At 41.0% G+C, this 11,541-nt stretch overlaps 1 protein-coding gene across 2 annotated transcripts in view; it reads right to left on the bottom strand.

Annotated features, from left to right (window-relative positions):
• Positions 1–2,611: 2,611 nt before the first annotated feature.
• The window catches only part of MATN2 (matrilin 2), a 136,252-nt gene continuing 127,322 nt past the window's right edge, over positions 2,612–11,541 (bottom strand). The window contains exons 15-19 of one of the 2 annotated variants that reach the window (XM_055303433.1): positions 7,801–7,953; positions 6,679–6,750; positions 6,182–6,316; positions 5,283–5,381; positions 2,612–3,132 (exon numbers count right to left, since the gene is read on the bottom strand). In XM_055303433.1, the coding sequence (XP_055159408.1) occupies positions 3,077–3,132; positions 5,283–5,381; positions 6,182–6,316; positions 6,679–6,750; positions 7,801–7,953 (515 nt within the window). In that variant the 3' untranslated portion in view covers positions 2,612–3,076. The remainder of the gene's footprint in view (positions 3,133–5,282; positions 5,382–6,181; positions 6,317–6,678; positions 6,751–7,800; positions 7,954–11,541) is intronic. The other variant, XM_055303434.1, reaches the window with a different exon arrangement.

Genomic DNA, 11,541 nt, shown 5'->3' with positions numbered 1-11,541 from the left:
TTTTTGTGTACTCCCCATTCTTCAAGAAAGGCATTTAGATTTAAAGTTCAGAGAAAAGGAGTTTAAAGCTAGTAGACGGGGGGTTGGGGTGACTGGGTGACGGGCACTGAGGAGGGCACTTGATGGGATGAGCACTGGGTGTTATGCTGTATGTTGGCAAATCGAACTCCAATAAAAAATAAATACAAAAAAAATAAAGCTAGTAGATGGGAAACCTCTCACTCATTCTGGCTTGGGACAGCTGTGATGAAGTGCCATTAAAATGCTGCCAGAATTAGAGAAAATAACCACTGACCAGGAAGATGTGGGAAGGTCTGAGTTGGTATTTTTAAATGTTATTTTTCTGATTATAATCAAAGTAATGTGTTTGGCTGGGAAGCTCTAATATGCAGGGGACTGCAGGGAATTCCAGCCAGTTGGATTTATTCCATACTCGAGTACTGAGCTACTGGTTAGGTCTAGAGATAGAAATGTCCCAAAGAAGAGGCTGATTATTGTGAAATGTGTTCATTGCAATCGGTATCCTATGGTGACAGGGGCAAAAGGTACAGAGAAAAGAAACCAAACTCTAGACTGGTCATGAATGCAATTAGTTGGGCCTTCTGAAAGATCTGCTTCGTGGAAAACAATTCTTTGCAAATCTTATTTCCAGCTGCTCCTTAACACTTGTGCTCCCTCTATCTGCAGTGGCATCTGGCTTCTTCCTCTCCTTTTCCAGGCCTACCCCAACATCCTCTTGAGTCTAGATTGAGTGCCTCTGAGTTAACATAAGAACCTTTTTTATGGCATTAATCGCACCTGTTTCTTACTAAGGTCCTAGAGAACAGACACTCAACATTTTCAACTTTATATCACTTAGGAATTCAAACACCAGGGTGAATTATGACTTTTAGGTTTTAAGCATTTACTTAATTCTCATTAATATGCTTGTGACCTTCTAGACTAGAATTTCATCTTCATCTTGTTGATGGTAGGTCTTGAACATCTTGTACATTTACTATAATTTACTACCTCCTGTTTACTTCAAAAGAGAATTTAGGCATGGGAATCTGCCAAAGTATTTCCCTTAGATAAGGTAAGCAAAGCATTCATTCGCTCAATATATATATAAATTACCATTTTTGTGTCAGATATTATGGGCTTCTAAAAAATAAAAACATAATAGCTAATAATTGAGTATTAAAGATTATACTTTACTAAGTAATGTACATGTTAACCCATTTAATCCTCTTGACAGTCCAGTGAAGTACTATTAGTCCCATATGATAGATGAAGAAATCATGGTTTATGAAGGTCACCAAAATAAACCTGGATGTAAAACCTGAGACCTACGATAGCAAAACAAGGAAAATGGAAAAATGTTTCAGATTATAGACTTCAAAGTATCTTGGATTAATAGGTAAATATGGATTGATTGGAGGCCTTTGTTTCCTATGAAGGCATTTTCCTCCCCAAGGTGAAAGGGAAGGTGCAGTCTAGAGCCACTAGAGGGAGCTGAGATTCAACAGAAAGCAAAGGATGCTTGAGCCAAGGAGGCAATGCCTGAGCTGGGAGCCTGTCTCTGAAGGGGTGCCAACCCAAATCAGTACTTCCTAGTCAAAACCTGTTCATGATCAGCTAGAGGACTCCAATACAAATACAAACTGAAGGTTTAGTACTTTGAATCACAACTTTTATATTTGGAGAGAATCAGATGATTTTCAGGTAAGATTGACACTTAGGAAATGCTCTTCCCACTCATCACTGACTTTCGGGAGGACATTCTGATAAAAAACACTCACCTTGAAATATTTAAACATAAGCATACTGAAGGTGTTCTGTTTAAAAAGCACCATTTGGCCTCAAATACAGTAACTTACATGGGAAGGATGTCATTTTGGGAGTCTTCATTTTTTTTGTTTAAGATTTATTAGAGACCATTCATGGCAGTCAGGAGGGAGAATGAATCCCCAAGCAGACTTCCCCTGAGCTTGGAGCCACACAAGTTCTCATCCCAGGACCCCAAGATCCATGACCCAAGCCGAAATCAAGACCCAGACACCCAAACAATTAAGCTACCCAGGAGCCCCTACCTTTGGCTTTTTAAAATTCATATTTGTTTTTGAGTTTTATTATGTGTACATGTAGATCTAGTGCATTCCTTTTAAATATATGGTATGCCTGAGGTAGGAACCAAACAACAATTTTATCAGTTTCCTTTCTGATGATTAGGCTATTTTCATTTTGTGACTTATAAACTTGAGTAACGTTCTTGTACAGGTCTCCTATGTGTTAAAGTCCTCTAGTTAGATGCCTGTGAGTGCAGTTGCTGGAGTGCAAGTTTTGTGCATTTTCAGTTTTATTAGGTATTGACACATAATCCAAAGAGCATGCCCATTTGCATTCTCACTAGTTGTGTACAAGAACCTCATTTTCTTCATCCTTGCCAACACTAGTCAGACATACTAATTTTTGCCAAGCTGATTGTTTTAACCTGCATTTTCCTAATTGCCAGCAAGGTTCAACATTTTTTTTTTCAAATGCATACTTACCGTTGCCCATATACACACACCTTGTATTTAAAGTTAAACTAGAAAAAAAAAAAGTTAAACTAGAAATTTTACACAGAATGCCATTCTCTGAAGTGAATTTTAATATTGTATAAAAAAATCAATTTGTTATACGAGTACATATGTATTACGATTTTATGCATACATCCATATACATACATCAAGGTAAAAATCCAATACAAAAAAAATAGCTTTTCTTATGGCCAGTGTTCTACAGAAGACTGCAAACAAAAATATTTTGAGTCAAATGCAATCACAACACTCAAAGATGGGACAAGGCAAAAGCAAATCATGTCCACAATATGTTAGAGTATTTTGCATAGCTTATTTGTTCTCACTTTATAATCTCATTTTTAGGATTCTGAAGGACGTGCTCTTTGTTCTATAGCAAACTAGCTATCAGTACTAGTTATGTTTTACTTTACAACTTTAGAGACTTAATCACAGCTCGAACACTGAGGCTCCAAACTGCTTTCACTGTAACCCTTGATACAATGATGTACAAGTATGTAGAACATTTCAAATCTTCATCTGTATCTCAGGCGATTTTCCAGGGCTTCCATTCTTTGTGTCATTTCTTCTAGTAAATCTCTAATTAAGGAAGAGGAATCTGAATTGCCTATTTTTATTTGCATTCAAATAAAACTTTTTGATTTAGTTATATAAAAATTTGTACTGAAAAATACAAGCCTTTGGCTTTTTCCCTTTTTGAAAAATTTTTAAACCGACTTGAAGGTTTATAGTAAGCCATTTAACATATGTTATCAAGACTATAACTCTCAGGTTAAATACTTTTTAATATCAAAGCCAAATAATTCAGTTAAAAATTTGGGTTTTTTTTTTTTTTTTGAGAGAGACCATGTGTGGGTAGGGGAGGAGTAGGGGTGGGGAGGTGGAGAATCCTACGCAAAATCTACCCTCAGCGCAGAGCCTGACATGGGACTCGTTCTCACAACCCTCAGATCTTGATCTGAGCCAAAATCACGGATTGGAGGTTCAACCGACTAAGCCACTCAGGCACCCCAAAACTCTAAGTCTTTCAGATTCTACTCATACTTGTGTTGCCTGTAAATTAGTTTGCCATAATGCACCTTTGGGACCCAGAAGTGATAATGTTGGGAATGTAGTGAAGAGAAGGATTCAGTCTGAGTAAGAGATGATGTCACAAGAGAAGAGAGATTAGGGACTTTAAACCCTGATACCAGATATGGCCAAAGGGTAGCAGCCTTGAAGACTTCTGACCTATGTTTTTATATATAACTTCCTTAGTTTTGAGAAGTAGACCCTGCTGAATAGCAGGGTGGGGAAAGGGAGAGGAGGGGGCATTAGAACAAGCATGTGTTTTCATTTATTTTTTTTTTAAGATTTTATTTATTTATTCATTCATGATAGTCACACAGAGAGAGACAGAGACACAGGCAGAGGGAGAAGCAGGCTCCATGCAGGGAGCCAGACATGGGATTCGAACCCGGGTCTCCAGGATCGCACCCCGGGCCAAAGGCAGGCGCCAAACCGCTGCGCCACCCAGGGATCTCCAAGCATGTGTTTTCATATAAGTGTGTTTCATATAAGTTTCATATAAGTTCCTTAATACCCTCCACCTGTCCCCTTGTTGGCAGAATGAGCCTGGATTCATCACCTACATTAACCAGATTCTCTTAGGGGAGCGTATTTCCAGCTTTCAGAAAGGGAATTGCTACATTTGTTCCTTATTATATAACCCCATTGGCACAGAGAGGGTTCAGAATTCAACTTTTTGTCTATAGGCTAGTTGATGCATGCTGAGATAGAGATGAGCCAGCTTTAGTAAGCTTACTGTAATTTTAAGTTCAGAACAGCTGACAATATAAAAACACTGAATCCTCATTTCTCCATTATCTCAAAGCATTCCTTTTATGTGTAATATTGATTTAATGAATCATTGGGTTCTGCTGCCCCCTTGATAGAATGTTTCATCTTAGAGTGCTGATATGAAAGATCTCTGCCGCCAAACAAAAAAAACTCCAGTTTTCTAGAAACTACACACGGGCAGCCTGGTGGCTCAGTGGTTTAGTGCTGCCTTCAGCCCAGGGCATGATCCTGGAGACCCGGGATCGAGTCCCACATCAGGCTCCCTGCATGGAGCTTGCTTCTCCCTCTGCCTGTGTCTCTGCCTCTCTCTCTCCTCTCTGTGTATTCTCATGAATAAATACATAAAAATCTTAAAAAAGAAAAAAAGAAACTACACACTTACCACAGTGGCTGTAATGTGGCTTGGGGCCAAAGGAAAGGTTTGGAATTTTGACGGAGTTTGAAACTTCTTCATTCTACATTCTTTGCCTAGACTTACTGAACTTTTGATGCACATCAGACCTGGTACATGTCCTGCTTTTCCTCTCAGCAGAAAGGGAGTTAAATTTTTTTGTTTGTTTGTTTGTTTTGGTTTTTGAGGGGAGTTAAATTTTAAGTCTATTTTCTCTTTACTTTGCATGCTGGCTGGCTGGCTAGCTGGCCTCACTGCTAGATCCCTGGAATAGCAGATAGCAACTGAGTGCTTGACTCTTGCCACAAAGCTTGGCTTGCTCTTGGCCCTCAAACACCTAGCAGGCTGCTTAAGAAGAAACTCCTTTCTGGGAGTTCACTCTTCTTGACATTATGGAAATGACTTCATTTAATATATACCCACAGACAATATTTGTGAAGTTTGGTGAAATTCTTTACGTCACACACAAGCATCGTGTTAGAAAAGGATATAGCGTTGTGTTAACTTTCTCACTTCTTCATTCGCAAGGTTCTGGAACATTATAAGATTTTCACATTTGCATTGATCGTGTTTTTCTTCCAAAGGACTTCCTGAGAAAGCACATGGAAAGTATTCACTCACCTCTATAACCCACTAGACTTCCCAGATGCATAATAATAGGACTGAATCAGCAGAAACCAAAATGAAAGAAATGTTCAACTTTTCCATGCAGCCAGACCGGGTAAATACCAGGAAAGGGCTGCATGGGCTTCCAACACTGACAGCTGCCACGAGTGTGGACTACATGGGAGGCTACCCCAGTGTCTTTCAGTTAATTCTTCTCGTTCTCATTTCACTTAGGCCCTACTCTTCTCCCCTGTCCTATTTCCTACTGCCTCCTTTCCTTTGCTCCTTGTGGGTAAGTCTTTTTTTTTTTTTTTAATAAATTAATTTTTATTGGTGTTCAATTTACCAACATACAGAATAACACCCAGTGCTCTCATCCCGTCAAGTGCCCCCCTCAGTGCCCGTCACCCATTCACCCCCACCCCCTGCCCTCCTCCCCCTCCACCACCCCTAGTTCGTTTCCCAGAGTTAGGAGTCTTTATGTTCTGTGTCCCTTTCTGATATTTCCCACACATTTCTTCTCCCTTCCCTTATATTCCCTTTCACTATTATTCATATTCCCCAAATGAATGAGAACATACACTGTTTGTCTTTCTCCGATTGACTCACTTCACTCAGCATAATACCCTCCAGTTCCATCCACATTGAAGCAAATGGTGGGTATTTGTCGTTTCTAATGGCTGAGGAATATTCCATTGTATACATAAACCCTGTGGGTAAGTCTGTTGACCAGCTAAGAGGCTGATATCGAATCACCTGACAGCAATACTGTTTTGGGAATTACCTGAAGATTTTGTTGAGTGGAAAAGTTTTTGTGTGGACCGTGAAACACTGTCTTCTTCAAACAGATACCGGTGTTGCACTGCAAAATTAGAACAGGAAAGTAGGTCTCGGATATTTATGGTGACTGGCTCAGATTCTGTAAAGAGAAAGAAAACTGAAGTCAAACCTGCCTAACACGGTTGTGGATATAACACGGCCATCAGCGGTCAGAGTAAGGTACTTGGTATTCCTAGCGTGTGGTACACAGCTTTGCTTTGGGACATACTGAGGCAAAAGACTGTCAGTTGAGAGGGACTATTCCCAAATATGGCTTAAAGTGTAGAGTGCGGGTTTCCTGTGTGACCGAGGGAAAAAAGCCATAGTTGACATAATCCTAATCTTACTGAGTTTCACTTCTGAATGATTTTTGTCTGGGGGAAACCATGGTGGAAGCATCCACCAAAGGTTCTAGAAACACTGCTTTTAAAAAGTTTACCTGTTGGCTTTTTAGAATTTTACCTGTTGGCTGGTGGACCCTCTTTGGCAGTTCTCCTGCTGGGGAGTCCTGACTTCCATCAGAATCTTCCAGAGCTGAGAGGAAAAAGATGACCAAAGAGAGTGACAATTGTCTGTATGCTTGTGTTCTTTCAGAAGCTCATCCCAGCTCCCCACCTACCTGCTGTCTGTCACCCAGGGTGTTTCGGTTTTATTTGGTTAACACTGCTTCAAAAAGCAATTGGTTTCTAGAGTAATCCAAGACCACACTAGGGATGTTCTCTTGTACATGAAATCTAGACTGCTTCAATGCATCTTACTTAACAATACCCCAAAAAATGTCATGTCCAGGAGGGAGGGTGGGAAAAAAGTTCCAGTGGACCAAGGACTAAGCTGCTGCTCCGTAGCAGTAGCTCTACCAGGCATTTCAGCTTGAAGGAAACAGCCTAGAGGTGAAATCCTACCCCCTCCCTTTTGGAAATTTGAAAGGCCTTCCCTCTGCATCCCCTTCTCCTCCCGCCTCGGGCTCATTGTTCTTTACTTTAGAGAAGTAAAACACAGCACTTGGTTTGGGATTTGATTGGTGACTGAACAGGGAAGAGAGGAGGGAGGTCAGGTGTTGGGGGAGAACTGCTCTAAGTGAGCCTCCTGGCACAGTGAGTGTAGTGCAGATTAGCACAGAGAGCTCTTGGACAGAACAATCTAGATTCTACAGGGCAGTCTTGTGTTCTGTAAATAGAAGTACTTGCAAGAAGGCATTCTTCACATTTGAAAGGACTACCCTCCCCACTCCCTTTCCACTCCAATTACAGGCATCTCCTGAAACTGTGCCTCAGCTCTGTGATGTGTGTAAACCTAGTTAAATGATCGCTTCTATAGGGGTCTTGTGAGGATTAAGTGTGCTGGTCTATCAAAACATTGATCACATCGCTCAGTACAGAGCTAGTGCTCACGCAGTGTTAGCTGCTAATTTGGTCTTCTCTCTTCCTGGTTCCATTTTTGTGCTTAGTGTTTCCAGGCATTACTGGCCCTGAACACCAGGGAGGCACTTTGTTGAGCACTTGGGAGGAATAGGTTGGGAATTTCTCAGCCAAGGGCTCCTGCTGCCCTGTGTGAGGAGCTCGGACAGAGGTCAGGCCACAGTACCTTCACATATACCCTTCTTTAGTTTTTCACTTATCTCTCCCATTGTGCTGAAGTCTTCGGCATAGAAGAGATGCTTGTCTGTGGGCTCAGAGGCAATCTCTTGTAGCTCTTCCTCAATAGCTTTTCCTACCCCGACAGCATACATAGTTATGCCTAAATTGCAGAGCAAATGAAGAACAAGGTAGTTAGAGCTGCATTCCCAGGGTCTGGAGGTTGTGTGCCCCGCACCCAAAGCCAGGTTGATATTCCATGCTGTGACTTGAGGGATCCATGTCAACCTCCCTTTATCTCTCTACCATTTTTACTTTGGCCCTATGAACCAAAGAGGGGGTTCCAAGAAAGAGGAAGGTGAGGCTTCTAGGGAAGGCTTCTAGACCACCAACCTGTTGCTCAGCCAAATCTTCAACTTTTCCCTGAATTAGCCTTGGGGATAAAGGAGAAAGGAGTACTATCTTATGACTTACTAAATGGGAATCTCTTCTGGGAAAATTCTAAGAAGCAGGTCAAATTATGACCTTTTAATCTAGTTTCTACTTCTTAAGGGTATATAGGATAGGACCTTTTATTTTATTTTATTTTTATTTTTATTTTTTTTAGGATAGGACCTTTTAATGATGGGGGTGGGGGAGAAGGGCCTCTTGGAAGGACTATGAGGAGGTGCTAAGCTGAGAAGGAAAATCTGCAGACCACTGAGAATCCCCCAAGTCAGAAAGAAAGAATAAACCCAAGTACCAACCTTAGATTTCAACAGCGATATAAAATTACTCCAAAAGCTTTTCTTTTTCTTTTGTTTTAATAATAAATTTATTTTTATTGGTATTCAATTTGCCAACATACAGAATAACACCCAGTGCTCATCCCGTCAAGTGCCCCCCTCAGTGCCCGTCACCCATTCACCTCCACCCCCCGCCCTCCTCCCTTCCACCACCCCTAGTTCGTTTCCCAAAGTTAGGAGTCTTCATGTTCTGTCTCTCTTTCTGATATTTCCCACTCATTTCTTCTCCTTTCCCTTCTATTCCCTTTCACTATTATTTATATTCCCCAAATGAATGAGACCATATAATGTTTGTCCTTCTCCAATTGACTCATTTCACTCAGCATAATACCCTTCAGTTCCATCCATGTCGAAGAAAATGGTGGGTATTTGTCATTTCTAATGGCTGAGTAACATCCCATTGTATACATAGACCACATCTTTCTTTATCCATTCATCTTTCGATGGACACCGAGGCTCCTTCCACAGTTTGCCTATTGTGGACATTGCTGCTATAAACATCGGGGTGCAGGTGTCCCAGTGTTTCATTGCATCTGTATCTTTGGGGTAAATCCCCAACAGTGCAATTGCTGGGTCGTAGGGCAGGTCTATTTTTAACTCTTTGAGGAACCTCCACACAGTTTTCCAGAGTGGCTGCACCAGTTCACATTCCCACCAACAGTGTAAGAGGGTTCCCTTTTCTCCACATCCTCTCCAACATTTGTGGTTTCCTGCCTTGTTAATTTGCCCCATTCTCACTGGTGTGAGGTGGTATCTCATTGTGGTTTTGATTTGTATTTCCCTGATGGCAAGTGATACAGAGCATTTTCTCATGTGCATGTTGGCCATGTCTATGTCTTTCTCTGTGAGATTTCTCTTCATGTCTTTTGCCCATTTCATGATTGGATTGTTTGTTTCTTTGGTGTTGAGTTTAATAAGTTTTTTTTTTTAAGATTTTATTTATTTATTCATAGAGATGCAGGGAGAGAAAGAGAGGCAGAGACACAGGCAGAGGGAGAAGCAGGCTCCATGCAGAGAGCCCGACGTGACACTCGATCCAGGGTCTCCAGGATCACGCCCTGGGCTGCAGGCGGCGCCAAACCTCTGCGCCACCGGGGCTGCCCTAATAAGTTCTTTATAGATCTTGGAAACTAGCCCTTTATCTGATATGTCATTTGCAAATATCTTCTCCCATTCTGTAGGTTGTCTTTTAGTTTTGTTGACTATATCCTTTGCTGTGCAAAAGCTTCTTATCTTGATGAAGTCCCAACAGTTCATTTTTGCTTTTGTTTCTTTTGGCTTCCTGGATATATCTTGCAAGAAGTTACTGTGGCTGAGTTCAAAAAGGGTGTTGCCTGTGTTCTCCTCTAGGATTTTGATGGAATCTTGCCTCACATTTAGATCTTTCATCCATTTTGAGTTTATCTTTGTGTATGGTGAAAGAGAGTGGTCCAGTTTCATTCTTCTGCATGTGGATGTCCAATTTTCCCAGCACCATTTATTGGAGAGACTGTCTTTCTTCCAGTGGATAGTCTTTCATCCTTTATCGAATATTAGTTGACCATAAAGTTGAGGGTCCACTTCTGGGTTCTCTATTCTGTTCCATTGTGTCTGTTTTTGTCTAGTACCACACTGTTTTGATGACCACAGCTTTCTAGTACAACCTCAACTCTGGCATTGTGATGCCCCCAGCTATGGTTTTCTTTTTTAAAATTCCCCTGGCTATTCGGGGTCTTTTCTGATCCACACAAATCTTAAAATAATTTGTTCCAACTCTTTGAAGAAAGTCCATGGTATTTTGATAGGGATTGCATTAAACGTGTAAATTGCCCTGGGTAACATTGACATTTTCACAATATTAATTCTGCCAGTCCATGAGCATGGAATATTTTTCCATCTCTTTGTGTCTTCCTCAATTTCTTTCAGAATTGTTCTATAGTTTTTAGGGTATAGACCCTTTACCTCTTTGGTTAGGTTTATTCCTAGGTATCTTATGCTTTTGGTGCAATTGTAAATGGGATTGACTCCTTAATTTCTCTTTCTTCCGTCTCATTGTTAGTGTATAGAAATGCCACTGACTTCTGGGCATTGGTTTTGTATCCTGCCACACTGCCAAATTGCTGTATGAGTTCTAGCAATCTTGGGGTGGAGGCTTTTGGGTTTTCTAGGTAGAGTATCATGTCATTGGCGAAGAGGGAGAGTTTGACTTCTTTGCCAATTTGAATGCCTTTAATGTCTTTATGTTGTCTGATTGCTGAGGCTAGGACTTCCAATACTATGTTGAATAGCAGTGGTGAGAGTGGACATCCCTGTCTTGTTCCTGATCTTAGGGGAAAGGCTCCCAGTGCTTCCCCATTGAGAATGATATTTGCTGTGGGCTTTTTGTAGATGGCTTTTAAGATGTCGAGGAAAGTTCCCTCTATCCCTACACTCTGAAGAGTTTTGATCAGGAATGGATGCTGCATTTTGTCAAATGCTTTCTCTGCATCTAATGGGAGGATCATATGGTTCTTGGTTTTTCTCTTGCTGATATGATGAATCACATTGATTGTTTTACGAGTGTTGAACCAGCCTTGTGTCCCAGGGATAAATCCTACTTGGTCATGGTGAATAATTTTCTTAATGTATTGTTGGATCCTATTGGCTAGTATCTTGTTGAGAATTTTTGCATCCATGTTCATCAGGGATATTGGTCTGTAATTCTCCTTTTTGGTGGGGTCTTTGGTTTTGGAATTAAGGTGATGCTGGCCTCATAGAATGAATTTGGAAGTACTCCATCTCTTTCTATCTTTCCAAACAGCTTTAGTAGAATAGGTATGGTTTCTTCTTTAAACGTTTGATAGAATTCCCCAGGGAAGCCATCTGGCTCTGGACTCTTGTGTCTTGGGAGGTTTTTGATGACTGCTTCAATTTCCTCCCTGGTTATTGGCCTGTTCAGGTTTTCTGTTTCTTCCTGTTCCAGTTTTGGTAATTTGTGGCTTTCCAGA

This window comes from Nyctereutes procyonoides, unplaced genomic scaffold (genome assembly GCF_905146905.1).
Source record: "Nyctereutes procyonoides isolate TBG_1078 unplaced genomic scaffold, NYPRO_anot_genome, whole genome shotgun sequence".
NCBI classification, from domain to species: Eukaryota; Metazoa; Chordata; class Mammalia; order Carnivora; family Canidae; genus Nyctereutes; species Nyctereutes procyonoides.
The sequence above is the reverse complement of the archived record's forward strand: the minus strand, read 5'-3'. Positions and strand labels throughout refer to the sequence as shown.